At 41.9% G+C, this 15517-nt stretch overlaps 1 protein-coding gene across 1 annotated transcript in view; it reads left to right on the top strand.

Moving 5' to 3' along the window:
* The window catches only part of STON2 (stonin 2), a 126764-nt gene that overhangs the window by 19583 nt on the left and 91664 nt on the right, over positions 1–15517 (top strand). Inside the window, exons 2-3 of the mRNA XM_054715848.1 lie at positions 12400–12656; positions 14614–14892. Coding sequence (XP_054571823.1) covers positions 12569–12656; positions 14614–14892 — 367 coding nt within the window. The 5' untranslated portion in view covers positions 12400–12568. The remainder of the gene's footprint in view (positions 1–12399; positions 12657–14613; positions 14893–15517) is intronic.

Here is a 15517-nt window from a genome sequence, read left to right on the forward strand (position 1 = left end):
TAGAGCTCTGTTAATTTCCTTGTTATTCTTGATATAGGGAGCGTTGGCAGGAGCCTCTAAAATGAGTTGTCACGTTGTTCCTGCAGCTGTACTGATAACTTTGGATGGTCGCAGGCTCTCTTGTCTCCACTGGACTCCTTTAGATGTGGTTTCTATATGGTCTCTGTGTGGTTTCTATATGGTTTCACAGTGCTGGTCACATTGCTGCCCGCCATTTACTGAAACAGCCCAGACGACTTGGATACATCAGCAGTGGGACGACTTGGATACATCAGCAGCTGGTGCCTGTAGCAGTGATGTCCGCTGTCCAGGGACCCTCAGAGCACCCAGCCAGGCACGCTGCTGCCTTCAGCCGCACTGGCTGTGCAGTGATCTCTACACAGACACTGCTCACATAGATGACATACAGAGGGGCTCCCAAAGCTGTCCAATGTGGTGTCCCTGCCTCCAGGACCTTCTCTCACCAGGCTTTTCCAAGCCAACTACTACCTGGCATCCTGCTGGCCAGGCCTTTTCATGCCTCAGACTGAAGCTCTCACTACTACTTCCTTTTTACCCCCAAATTTCTGAGATCTCCCCCTTTCTTCCACTTTCACTTCCTGAATGCCATGACCACAGGAATGAAATCAGCAAGTTCTTGCCTTGTTTCTGTTACCAGGCTAACTCCTACTCATTCTTTTTTTAGTAGAGGTAATAATGGTAATAGATAACATTAACAGAGCACTTATTCTTCACTGTACTAAAAGTCTTCCATGCAGCATTTTTCTCATCCTCACAGGAATCTCTGAAACTACCTGGTGAAATTCATGTTTGGAGAGTTTAGGAGACATTCCCGTAGTACCAGGTAACAACGGTGAGGGTCTTGGCCTGCCTGACTGCAGAGCTTGGTGCTCTGAATCAGTGTGCTGTTCATTTTCCTAAGACCCAGGTTATCTACAGCCTCTTCCAGGAAGCCTCCCTGGGCTCCTCTACCTGGCCCCCGAGACCTTTGGCTCATCCTCTATAGTAACCTATGTTGTCATTTAAGTTCAGGGCCTCTTAGAGGTGGTGGAGATCGATGTTCCTTCCCTCTTCTGTTAGTTGATTGAATGACTGGGTCAATGAATTGTTTGAGGACAGTCTCCAAAGTCAGAATGGTTTTGGTTGGCCTCCCAGCACTACCACTTACTAGTTCTCTGACTTGGATCAAGTTACGTAACCTCTCTGGCCTCAGCTTTTGTTGTCTTTAAAATGGTGGTATGACTAATAGCACCTACCTCAGAAGGTTGATGGGAGAAGCCAAGGAGATGATGTGCCTCCTTATGGAATGACAAAGTGTGCCTCCACGGGCATAGTGCTGGGAGCCCAGGGCGGGGAGGGAGGGAGGCCTGTGGACATCCTCATGAATAAGCAAGAGCTCCTCCAGCTGCTTCCCCTCCCCGCGCCTTTGCCTCCCTGACCAATCAGAGATCGTGATTCCTAGCCCCAGGAGCGTCTCCAAAGCACCCACCTGTTCTGAGGGTCCCATCCCTTTCCACATTCTGCTGCTTGGTTGACAGCACCGTCCAGACTTTGTTTTTCGAATAATGCTCTGCAGTCCGCAGAGCACCCTCACTCACATTATCTCATTTAATAATTATTCAGAATTGTAAAATTGCCTGTAGTTTCAGGAAATTCCCACCCTTGTTGTGGCATGACTGGTACTTTCCCCTCTCCTGCTGACAGTTATCACCTGGGGTATTTGCTCTTGTCTACACTGAGTTCTTTAGCAGCATATTCAAAAATTTTTTTTCAAGTCTAGAATTCAAAGACTGTCATTTCAAACTCTTCTTGTTTCCAAGTGAGTGGCCTTGTTGGTTCAGGACCTCTGCCTTGGATTGAAGGGCAGAACGTGGCAGCACTCCCTAACCAGGCATCTCTTCTCTTTGTGGCCCATTTGAAGTCATAGGACTTGAATGGAGCCTCATAGTGAGTGCTGCCTCCACATGGACCAGGCGCCTGTGTGAGAGCATCGGCCAGTCCCTCTTTTGCTACTTAGATGACCAGATTCATTCTGTAGAATGATGGCTTCCCAATTTGCATCTCCAGCCTTGAGCGCCAGCCTCCCATGTCCAGATGCGTAGTTGATATCGCACTTGGATGTCTCAGAAGCATCCTTATTTAAAAGCATCATATTTAAAAAGAAATGCTGAAAAGAAGGAAAGAAAAAAGAAAAGTTAAAAAGAAATGCTTATTTTACCCCTAAATTCTGACTCGTTTCCTCCACCCTAGTCAATGGCAGTATTGTCTACTCAGTCGTCGCTGTTCCACCTTTGCCCTCCCTCCATATGGTATCATCCATCAATCAGTAGATCCTGTGGATCGTACCACCAAAATATATTTTAGTTACCGCCTCTTCTCCATCTCTATTTCCCCATCCTGATTCCAGACACTATCATCTTTTTTTTCTGAAAGAAATAAACTATTTTAATTTTTAATGTTTCTAATATTTTAAATTACAATGTAGTAATATTCATTGTATGATTTTTAAAATTTATCTATTTCTCAAGCCCTAATATCAATAGTAAGAATTTTTAATGTTTTGGCAAAAAGTTTTAAAGGTCACAGAACAGTCATATTTTTCCCTTTGATTATGAAGATTGCTTTATATAACTTCAGCTTGCATAGTCTTTTTTTAGAGAATAATTTTTAAATTTTTGTTAAAATACATATAATATAAAACTTACCATTTTAACCATTTTTAAGTGCACAGTTCAGTGGCATTAAATACATTCACATTGTTGTGCAACCATCACCACCATTCATCTCCAGAAGACTGGTTGACTCTTTGTTGGCCTCCTGATGCTCAAAGGAAAGATACCCAGAATTATTCTTCAACATTTTGCACTAAAAATGATCACCCTTCCAGCCTTGCCCCAAGTCTCTGGAAAGGCCAGCTAATTTTGCAGTGGCCTAAGTAATAAGCAAGGCAGAAAAAGAAATTAAACTTTCCAGAGAGAGAATTCCATACAAAATACGTTCTAAAGTGCTACATGTATAATTGTGTATTTTTTTTACTATTTTCATTATTTTTTTATTTACTCTGTACTATGGGTAATAGTTGATTTAGTTGAAGTTCAGTCCCTTATCTATATAGGAAAAATTATTTAAGGAAGGCTTTGCCTATACCTCCAGATATTGAGTTATAAATTCTCCTCCCATTTTAAACTACTGTCCGGGCACAGCATGGGTGTGTGTTCTGCTCACAAGGCTGAAATTAAAGATTGGCCACTGTGTCCTCACCCAGAACTCAGGATCTCCTCCAAGCTTATGCCTGTTGTTGGCAGAATTCAGTTCCTTGTGGTTGTAGGATTGTAGTTCCCTTTTTCTTGCTGGCTATTGGTTACCACTCTCAGCTCCTAGGGGCTACACTTACCCTCCATTTTTGCCTCCTTCATCTCAGTAGTGGAGAGCCTTCCTCTCACACTTTGAATTTCTCTGATTTTCTCTTCTGCTACCAGCCAAAGAGAACTTTGCTTTTTAATGGTTTATTGATCAGGTTAGGCTCACCTGGATAGTCATCTTATCTTAATGTCAATTGATTAATAACCTTAATTGCATCTGCAAAATTCCTTTTGCCATGCATTATGATATAATCACAGCAGTAACACCAGGATGTAGAGATCATGGGGGTCATTGTAGAATTCTGCTTACCACAATTTCTCTCTCCTATTTTATTAGAGTTGCATTCACCTGCATGTAGAAAACTTGATTTTATACCTTAAACAAAAATTTTTCACACATAATAGATATAGAGATGCATGATCATTGAAATTGGTTCCGTGGCTCAGTGACATCAAGGCCAGTGACTCTGATTCTCTTAGCCTTTTCTCATGGCTGAAGTATGATTAATGTAGCTCCAGCCATCATGACCATATTCAAGATAGGAAAGAAGAGAAAGTGAGAAGGATTAGGGATGCATGAGCAATACCTGTGAAACAAAACAAAGACAAAAAATATTTCTCAGAATTTTATTTCTCATCATACTTCTATTTATGTCTCATTGCCAAAAGTTGGCCAAGTGCCAATCCTGAGGTACAAGGGAGGCTGGGAAAGCAGGAATAGAAATTACAGTGACTGACTCAACCGATAATGATACATCTTCTGGTGCCAGATGATGATAGGAAATGAATGCTGGTGACACAGCTAACACATTTGTTATACCTGTTTTCTGGAAGGCAGAATGTGGCATAATAAAATAGCCCTGTGATCCTGTCCCAAATCTATCATAGTTAGCTGTGACCTTAGACTGGTCAAGCAACCTCTCTGAGCCAGTTCCCTTATATATCAAGTGAGAGAAATGTCTGCTTTACTTACCTCAGGGCTATTATAAAAATGAATTGAAATAATCTATGACGCCCTAGCTGGTTTGGCCCAGTGAATAGCGCGTTGGCCTGTGGACTGAAGGGTCCCGGGTTCGATTCCAATCAATGGCACATGCCCGGGTTGCAGGCTCGATCCCCAGTAGGGGGCATGCAGGAGGCAGCGATCAATGATTCTCTCTCATCATTGATGTTTCTGTCTCTCTCTCTCTCTCTCCCTTCCTCTCTGAAATCAATAAAAAAATATATTAAAAAAAGAGAAATAATCCATGACCTTCTATTTCTATTTGCAAACTGGAAATATATGCTAATTATAATTTTGTTAAGTATTTGGAATAAAAATAAGAATGTATTTCATTGATTCTAAGCCCGGGTTGCAGGCTCGATCCCCAGTAGGGGGCATGCAGGAGGCAGCGATCAATGATTCTCTTCATCATTGATGTTTCTGTCTCTCTCTCTCTCTCCCTTCCTCTCTGAAATCAATAAAAAAATATATTAAAAAAAGAGAAATAATCCATGACCAATCCCAGTGTGAACTTAGCCTCACAATTATTGGGTTCCTCTGTGGTTGCCAGCTGCTAGCACGGCACTCAAGGTATTGCATCTGATGGCTTATTGGATGATGTGGTTGTATCTTGGCAAATACCTGGAATCCATTTCATGGGGTTCTCTGTAATAGATTTGTTCTGCCAGGTATGGGACTTCTCATTATCTAACCAGTCCATGCCTGGATCTGAGATTCATGAGTATGGGGTAGATAGATCTTTGGGGCTCTTGAGTTTTGTTATTCTTGCTGTATATACATATTTTAAAATACTTTATAATCTCTGAAATTAGATGCATTTTACAATCTATGGTATCTTCACTTGAATGAAATATAATATTAATATTTTGTTAAGCTTCTTGGAAAGTCTTAGGGTTATGCCCTGGAAATATGGCCATCATTGGGACTCACAAGCCTCCTGTAGTCTCCTAGGAAACTGACAGTCTCGTGATGGAACATTCAAAGTGATACACCCATGACTCTAAAATATAGATGGAAAGAAATGATCCACACCAGCTCTCTACCTTTATACAAGCACAATGTTAGCATCCCTATTCCAGATATGGAACCGAAGAAGTCAGCCAAGATGAGTTTACCAAGATGGAATAAGCCAGTGACTTCTAAGAGTTCAAGGTACTGGAAAGTGTTGTGTTCTGCAGATTTTAAAGCTTGACCTCCTACCACGGTCATTCACTGAACATGACACACTGTTCAGGTACCTGGGGATATCCTTCTGGGTCACTGCCTCAGGAATGCACCAAAGATCAGAGAGCCAGTTTTTCAAGCCAAGTGTGACTTAGATCCTGGACTCCGAATGTGGGGCCATGGAGCTGATGGATAGCACAGCCACAAGGATTTTTACAAATATTCACACAATAGAATATTTGTAATTATAACCTTGGGATATATATATATATATATATATATATATATATACACACACACACATATACATATATACATATATACATACACATACACACATATACACATATATATGTGCGTGTACATATATATGTGTGTTTATTTATATGTGTATGTATTTACATATGTATGTACATGTATACACACAAATAATGTGACTTTAGAGAGAACAAGAACAGACATCTAGGGATAGGGGATGATGGTATGTGTGACTGAAAGAGAGAAATAGGAGAGAGTTACTTTATAGAGAATCATGGGTAGATATTGATTATAGTTAAAATATGACATATATTCCTTTTGAAGTTCTTTCTCATATATGTTTGGCTTGAGGCTGGAATGTTCATTCTACTCACCAATTTCTGATAGAAGAAGAGTGGTCAGTCTGTTTTTAAAGAAAGGAATATTTAAACAAAAAATTATAAAAATATAGGAAAAGCAAACAGTCAGGCCACTCAATATTTCCCTTTCAGGAATATCAAAGCATCTGTTAATTAAAGTGTGTGTGTGTGTGTGTGCGCGCGCGCGCGCGCACGCATCTGAGTGTGGGTGCACATGTGTGCTCATTGAGAGTGTGTGTATCTGTTCTCCAGTGAACTGTGTTCAGGTTCTATTGAAATGAACTCTGATGTTCATAAGAGAAAAGAATTTGGAAGAAAAAGGAAGAGGAGGGGGAGGGGAGAAAAAAAAAAAGAAGGAAGAGGAGCAGTATTCCAAACCCTTTATCTGATTAAGGCCTTTGCCATAGGGTAATCGGCGCCTTCCTGGCTTTTGTTTATTCTGGGAAGTTATGAAGCAAGTAGCATGGTTACTTTGACTTCCTGATTAAACTTTTATGATTTCTCTAGCCCACTGTGACAGAGATCTCAGAATATAAAACCATGCTTGATATTTTGTGTTCTTGTAACATGCACAATTCTGAGTACATAGTAGATGCTCAGTAAGTTTCTTGAATGTTTTGTTTTGAAGAAAGCTCTAAAGAAATATGTAGAATCCATGCATTCTCACTTTTCCCATTCTTCCTTTCTTCTCAGTTTTCCTTTTGACATTTAGATGCTTGTTCTTGATCAGAAAAGAGCTAAGGCCTTACTTTGGGGTTTGGAATTGGCATTGAGATCTAATTTTAGATCTAGTTTAAGATGTTTCTGCATAAACCCCAAGCAGACAGCTGGATAGTGTTTGCCAGTAGCCTCACAACTCAATAAGTGGATGCAGAAATTTTTAAAGGAGCTGTCTAGTTGAGTACATGTGGCAAAGAGATATAAGGCAAAGATGGCCAAATTCTCAGATTTAAATAACCCCTTTTGGATCACTAACCAAACAAGAATTATGTTGTGGTATTATAGAGCATAATACAAAATAAAACTCTGTCCCAGTTCTGAAGGGATGGAATTAATCCATCTAGCTACATGAAACCCTCCTTTCCTTCTCAGATGATATGATTTATGGAAGTTCTGTAAAACTCCTAATTGATATTTCCAGGATATCAGTATAAAATCACCCTAATTTGGATGATCTAAACTGACCTTTTAAAAAAAATGAACATATGTCAGAAAGGAATGTTTCAGGGAAGGGCTTCCAATTCTGGCTGTAACTGGCAACAAACCAGTCCTTCTGCAGTAAACAATCACAAACCTGGATGAAATAAGTGTATGAGATAACTCCTTCCAGGTACTGGTCAACAGAAAGCACAATATTTTGATCCTGAGAGAAGGAAAACTCATGAGGTGAGTCTGATGGTCACAATCTCTGCCCTCTTCCAAGGAAGAGTTTTCTGGTTGTAGGTAGTATGTTGGAGTCTACTCTGTCACAGCAGTCCTGCTGAAATAAAGAAACAGAGATCAGAGCATGGGGCAATCGAAGTATCTGGAATCTTCAGGGCAGGGCACTAGAAAGGAGAGAGTTGCATGGAGAAGGGGGAACAGAAGTAAGTCTGGGAAGCCTTGGCTGGGCTGGAGTGCATATGTACGGTACAGATTGAAACTATGAAATTTGCCAAAAGTGTTGTCTTCAGTATTAAAAATGGGCTTTTCATAAATCCATCCAACAAAGTAGAAGACCAAGCCAACAGAAGATCAGGGTGAGCAGGCAGATTGACTACTGGTAAAAAACAGGTTTTTTTAGAGAAAGATCAAATGCAGAAAGTCTTCAGGGTATTATTAGCTATGATTAGGTAAATAAAGAAATAGTAAAATATTACTCATATTAAAAAAAAAAAAAGCCAACAGAAACTAATCCCCAAATGGCTCAGAGGTTGGATTTGGCAGACAAAGCATTTAAAGTAGCTATTATCAATATGTTAAAAGAACTAAAGGAAAATATTGTCATAATGAGTGAATATATAGGGCATTTCAACAGAGAAATAGAAACTATAAAAGAATAAAAAGAAAATTCTAGAATGGAAAAGTTGAGTAACTGAGAAGAAAACTTTACAAGATGAGCTTAACAGGAGAATGAAGATGATAGAAGGAAGAATAAATGGTCTTGAAGACAGACAAACAGGAAAAGAGATAGAGAAAGGGGGAGAAAAACATCAATGTGAGAGCGAGACATTGAATGGTTGCCTCCTGCATGCCTCCTACCAGGGATTGAGTCTGCAGCCTGGGCATGTGCCCTGACTGGGAATCGAACTGGCAACCTTTCATTGCATGGTATGATGCCCAGCCAACTGAGTCGCACCGTCCAGGGCCTCCGTAATCTTTTAAAGCCCTTACTCTCTGCTGTTAGTGTTTTGATGGATATAACCTATCAATTCTGTAATTTAAAAAGCCTACTGTTACAAGCCTAACCAATGGTTAAGGACAACAGGGGGGTGGGGGCATCCGTGGGGAGGGGTGTGGGATGGGAATGGGGGGATGAGGACAAATATGTGACACCTTACTCAATAAAGAAATTTAAAAAAATAAAAAAAATAAAAAGCCTACTGTGTGATTGTTTTATGTTGCTGTCGTACCTCCCTGCAATCTACTGTAAGCTACTTGAGGCCTGTGATGCTGTCCTGCTCGTCCTTGAACCTTCAGGCTCTGAATGGGCCCAGCACAGAATACCCAAGATATGCTCCTGCTGATGCTGCCTCCTGTCCTTTGGGACACACCGAGGTCCCATTGTGGCCGATAGCTTCCATCACCAAGAGTCTGAGGAAAGTTAAGCTCCCCTAGCTTGAGTCACTCTTGAACATTCAGCAGCTTCCCATCTCCTACTGAACTCTTCTTCTCAGCCGTTAAGGCCACCAATCCTTTGCCCCCACACATTTCCTCAGTAGACATCTCAGCTCTCATCAGACTGATCTTTACATTGGCCCAGAAACAAGTCCCACAAAAGTCTGAATCTTAATCGTCACTTATGCTGATCCTCTGTCCCAAGGATGTCCTTACTCTTCCCTCACCAAAGTCCAGAACCAGGGATGTCCTTCAAATCCAAGAAACTAGCTCAGCCCCTTATGCTTCCAGCCCTTGCAGATCTCTCTGTGGCTAAACAGCATTTTTGGTATATCCTCCAATAGGCAGTTCTTCCTGGATTTCTTTGTTTGCTCTTCTATGTAGCTTCATCTCCCCAGATAGCTTGCAGACTGCTTGCGGGTCACTATCTCAAAGAGTGCCAGGTGCATTTCTGGACACACAGGACTCATGAATGCCGATGACAAGTCTATTTCTGTGACTCCCAATCCTATCACCCAACTGCATTCTCCACCCCCAAATTTTAGTGTGTAAGGGATGCTGAGAAATAAGCTTCTCTCTGAAATGGCAACCTGGAGACCTCAATGAAATCTGTAATGTCTCTCGGTCAGTGCTGCTGCTGGTACTGAGTCACTGCTCATTTGTGGTGATGATCCTAAGCCCCACTTTGTGATTCACGTTCTAAAAATGGGGTGAGGTTTTCACAAAGAAGCCAATCCCAGTGTGAACTTAGCCTCACAATTATTGGGTTCCTCTGTGGTTGCCAGCTGCTAGCACGGCACTCAAGGTATTGCATCTGATGGCTTATTGGATGATGTGGTTGTATCTTGGCAAATACCTGGAATCCATTTCATGGGGTTCTCTGTAATAGATTTGTTCTGCCAAGTATGGGACTTCTCATTATCTAACCAGTCCATGCCTGGATCTGAGATTCATAAGTATGGGGTAGATAGATCTTTGGGGCTCTTGAGTTTTGTTATTCTTGCTGTTCCAGGGTGACCTGAGGACTGAAGTCTGGACAGTCTTATCCCCTGGGCCCATGTTTTCAATCTCCATTGCTATACCTAATTTCCTTAGGCCTCAGTTTTCTCATCTGTAAAACTTGAGAGCTGGACTATTGGTCTTTAAATCCGTTGAGCTCTAAAATTTCCAAGTATTTCCCCCATAACCTTCACCCTTTTCCTTCTTTTCTTTCCCACAACCCTTCCCCACCCATAGTCATACTGTGAATTTCAGTGAATTCATTATCACGAGATCTACAGGATGTTTTCCCCACTGAGCTGCAACATTGCATGTGTCAGCATGTGGACATGTGTTGTGGCTCTTTTGTTGTTCTTGGACCTGCTTTACATGTCGCTGCTGTTGGGAGAGGAGGCATCTGACTCTTCAATTTTACTGTTTTATCTTGGCCTGCAGCCATTACCACATTGAGTTACTCGAGCATTTGACTGGGCCAGAGAAAGGCTTCATGGGAAATCAGCTCTTGGGGGCTGGGCTCTATGTGGTTCTTTGGGAGACCTGGTTTGGAGCACTGCATTCTCCAGTCGGTTTGCACATGTCTGGTTCGTGGCTGCTAAGGATCTTAGGAGAGGGACTTGGGAGAGAGATTTCTGGGCCTTGCATTTTCTGTACAGCTTGGGTGCCCTAGCGGGTTTCCACATGGGGAGTTTCACAGATCATTTCATCCTGGTTCCATCGTAATTGATATTTGTAAATTGTTTCAGTGGGTGGTAATTTTTTTTTAATATTCTCTAGTACTTTTTTGTGGCTGTGACCCAAAGATTAGAGTGTTTTGGCATTGAAAGACCTGGGTTCAAGGGGCGTATCTAACACACCTACTTGTTATGGCCTCTGCTTGATCATATTTGGGTGACATTTATGTGTGTGTGTGTGGGGGGAGAATTAATTTGTCAGTGTCCTGGGATATGAGAATTATTTCACTTAAAAGCCTGGAGAAACAAAACAAGGACCTGGAAATAAAAATATTGTTGGATAAATCACTTATTCAACCCAGATTTCTTCATCTATAAAATAATGATATTAATACCTGTCTTACCCTACTAAAGTGACTATTGAATCAAATGAATTATGGTGTGAAAATACGTTTCTGAAAATTATAAATTCTATATAAACATTAGTTCTTTTTAGGAAGCATCATACAACAAAAGTAATTGCTTTAATTACAAAAAACCCCCCCACAAAACCCAAAGCTGTTAATGTTTTTATGCTGATTTTCCACAGCATAGATTACTTATTGCAGGTAATAATAACCTATAATAAAATTTTCTTTTTATTGTACACCACTTAGAAGGCTATGAGTTCAACTCTTCTAGACTAAAATGAATACTGTGAGTAGTGAGTAGTAAGAACTAATATTATACAAGGTCAATAGTAGCTCTTTTGCAGAAATCATTAATTTTGCATTAAATTAAGATTTTATTAAGTCATCATAAGAGTAAGAGCAAGGTTAAAGTTGTAAAAGGGCAGTAATACTACAAACAAAATTATAAGTCTGTAAAGTATCCTTCTATATACTTAGAATGTAATTGCAGTAAAAGTAAAGGCTAGGCTTTTTATGTACTAATTCACATCGGCCTAGAATCAGAATGTGTTTAACGCACATTTTACCCTAAAGCAAATATGCCCTACCCCCTTACTCCAAATGAACAAAATGACTCCATTTCTATTTTTTTAAATTGGTAAACCGTGCTTGGATATACCATCTGGAGATTGTTGGGTTTCTGCCAACGTTTTAACTCGGGCTTGCCAAGAGCTACCTGCCTAAGGCAAGAAACTGCACTGATTTAATAGGAAAGAGTATGCTTCTACTTCACCATTTGGTAAAAGAACGTGAAAGTACTTTGGGAAATTTAATATTTGTTTTACAATGATGGTGTTATATTATAGTTAAAAATATTTCCATACTAAAATAATTGGGGGAACAGGGGGATCTAATTGCTTAAATTTGTGTGATTATTTACAAGTCTGATATGGAGGCACATGCAGAGATCTTGATGCTAAAGGAGTGGGAGAAGTGGGAGCAAGACAGGGGCACAGAAAAGTAAGGCCAGTGGGCACCACCCAGACCTCCTCCTGGGTAGTGTTGAAAGCCCTAGACCTGCCTAGCTGGTGTTGCTCAGTAGTTAAGCGTCAGCCTATGAACCAGAAGGTCATGGTTCGATTCCTGGTCAGGGCACACGCCCGGGTTGCAGGCTCAATCCCCAGTGGGGGGCGTGCAGGAGGCAGCCGATCGATGATTCTCATCATTGATGTTTCTATCTCTCTCTCCCTCTCCCTTCCTCTCTGAAATCAATAATATATATATTTAAAAAGGGCCCTAGACCTGAGTAGATTGGGTATAATGTGATGGTATCCTTTTTAAATTTTATGTTTTTTAAAACAGATTTCTTCTTGGCAGATTAATCAAAGGCAATCTGTCTACATTCTGAGTGCTGCCACCTGCAAGATCATCGTAACAGATTCCTAGGCTCAAGTGCACCCCGCTACGATACCCTTACCCCACCCCAGACAAGACTCTGGGGTCTGCCTGAGGCCAGCAGTGTGAAGATGACCAGCACCTTCCTAGCATGACGACCTTGGACCATGTGATCGCTACCCAGCAGTCGGAGTGGGTCTCCTTCAATGAGGATCCACTCTTTCCCGTCCCTTCTGAGGGTAAGCGGTGCTTTCATTTCCTTAGGGAAAGGACTGGCAAAGAAGCACACCTGCTGGCTATGGCTTCCACTTGATTATTCTTTGGGTGGAATCTTCATATGGAAAAAAGAGCCAGCCTGTCACTTCCTGAGATGCAGGATCTTCCGCTTAGAAACCTGGAGGAAGCATCTTAGGAACCTTGGGTTCCCAGACAAGGGCCTGGAAACAGCACAAGTATTGGCTGCTGTCTTCCAAGTAGCATAAACTTTATATTTACAATGTACTTTACACTCAGCTCTTTGCGTTGTTACTCCCAGCAGCAACTTGGATTTTCTCAAATTTCTGAAGTGTAGCTGTTGAGAGTGACAGGCTGTCGAGGCAGATTGCTTGGGCTCAAATCCTGGCTCCATCACAGATGAGGGATGTGCCCTTGGATAGATTTTTTATCCAACATCTCTGTGTGGCAGTCTATCTGTGCAACACGGATAACCGCAGTACCTACCTCACGGTGGTTGTGAGGAGTAAATGAATTAATGTACGTGCCTGGCTCATGGAAAAGTTCTCTAACTGTCATCCATGATCATGATGAAGATGGCCAACCTGATTTCTAGGGAACTAGTGCCCAGGCATGAAGTTCAAGGTAGGGTACAGGAGATAGTTGCAGAGCCATGTCAGCTGGTTCTGTTCTACTGCAGCTGCCTCTGCTAAACCGAAACCAGCCCGCTTCATTCACAGCACCTGGCAAGTGAGAGTTCTGAGGTGTGTTTTCGTTAGGAGTCCTGGAAGTGTGGCTAGTCTGCACTGAATTGTGCTAAAAGTGGGAAGTACCCACACTGTATTTCAAAGACCTAGTAAAAGTTAAATTTTTCATTAACAACTTTTATATCAATTACGTGTTGGAATTATAAATTTTCAACATACTGGGTTGAAATATATATTATTAAAAGTAGTTTTGCCAGTTTCTTCTTACTTTTTTTAATGTGGCTACTAGAACATTTAAAATTACATATGTGGCTCATTTATTTATTTATTTGACCATGCTAATCTAAAGGCTTTATTACTTTTTTTGCTAGTTTGAGTTTTTAAAAAGTTTTTATACAGTGCCTGGTCGGTGTTGCTTAGTGGTTAACCACCAACCTATGAACTAGGAGGTCACATTTTAATTCCTGGTCAGGGCATGTGCCCTGGTTGTGGATTCAATCCCTAGTGTGGGGGGAGAGGGGTGGGGAATGCAGGAGGCAGCCAGACAATGATTCTCTCTCATTATGGATGTTTCTATCTCTCCCTCTTCCTTCCTCTCTAAAATTAATAAAAATATATTTTTAAAAAGTTTTTACACAGTAAAATGGACCACTTTTTATGTACAGTTCATGAATTTTCCATGTATAGATTTGCATAACCACCACCACAACCAGAGTATAGTTCTTTAAAAAAACACACAATTATTTGAAGGCGGTTAAATGTTTCAGGACCAAGAAAGTGAAACAAATCAAGGGGAAGAGCCTCTGCCACGTTTGGCTATCATTGGTGCAGGGTTTGCACCTGGTAGCCTGCAAGTGTGTAATTAGGACTGCAAGGAGTTTGAGGCTTAAATTGAAATGTCTTTAGTCCAGGCAGAAGCTTTCCAGTTTAGCCATACTCTCTACCAGTCCCTATTGCCTTTTGCTGTTCTCCTTCAACTCAGTTATATTTCTTGCTTGGCCTCTGTGGGCATTTTTATTTGTGACCCTCAAGAATTGGTGTAGATGCTGAGATAAGAGCAGTGAACAAGACTACCCCAATCTCAGCCTGGTCATGCTGAGGTTATAGTTTTAAAAACATTGCTAGGAAAACACTCCTTTGGCATAGAGGCCGATGGGCATGACTGTTTCTTTACCCTCACTCACTGTAATGGTGAGTCCTGTGATCACCCCTTGCCCATCCTTTGTTTTTCCACCCTCCGCACGTGAAGTGATGTGCTGTCTGGTGTCTGTTTCAGGGGCCACCGAAGAGCACCTCCCGGGACGGTCATCATCCTCAGACCAGTCCGAGAGCTCCTCCGGGGAGAACCACGTGGCGGATGGAGGCTCTCAGGACCTCTCCCACTCGGAGCAGGATGACTCCTCCGAGAAGATGGGCCTCATCTCTGAAGCAGCCTCTCCTCCTGGGAGCCCTGAGCAGCCCCCACCTGACCTGGCCTCAGCCATCAGCAACTGGGTTCAATTTGAAGATGACACGCCCTGGACCAGCACTTCACCACCTCCTCCTAAAGAAACAGGTGGGACAGGTGGGAGGCCAGGAAGGGATCCGGCTCAGGTCTGTGCTCCTCGGGGATGCTTCTCCATGAGAGTGTGGAAGGCTGCCAGGTCTACTTGACCTGCTCCCAAGCCGGAAGCACTGGCCACAGAGGGGAGAGCAGGCAGAGGTCTCATCTGGCTTAATTCTACAAACCCTTTTTGTGTTTTCTTTTAAATATATTTTTATTGATTTCAGAGAGGAAGGGAGAGTGAGAGAGATTTAGAAACATCAATGATGAGAGAAAATCATTGAGCGTCTGCCTCCCGTATGCCTCACACTGGGGATCAAGCCTGCAGCCTGGGCATGTGCCTTGCCCGGGAATCAAACTGTCACCTCCTGGTTCATACGTTAATGGCTCAACCACTGAGCCTTGCCGGCTGGGCTGCAAACCGTTTTTGTCAGCATCAGCATATGGAAGGATTTCTGTGTTCTGGGCCATTTCCAGCCTTACACCCTTGTCCCTGGCTATTGACCTGTCTGGGAGGTATGCATATTTCTTTACATATTAGGGATTAGAATTGCATTTACTCTGCATCTAAATTGTGAACCCCTTAAGAGTAGAAATGAATGTCTGAGTGTGGACCACCAACCATCTCTAATAGAAT

Source organism: Eptesicus fuscus, chromosome 5, assembly GCF_027574615.1.
Source record: "Eptesicus fuscus isolate TK198812 chromosome 5, DD_ASM_mEF_20220401, whole genome shotgun sequence".
In the NCBI taxonomy this organism is placed as follows: Eukaryota; Metazoa; Chordata; class Mammalia; order Chiroptera; family Vespertilionidae; genus Eptesicus; species Eptesicus fuscus.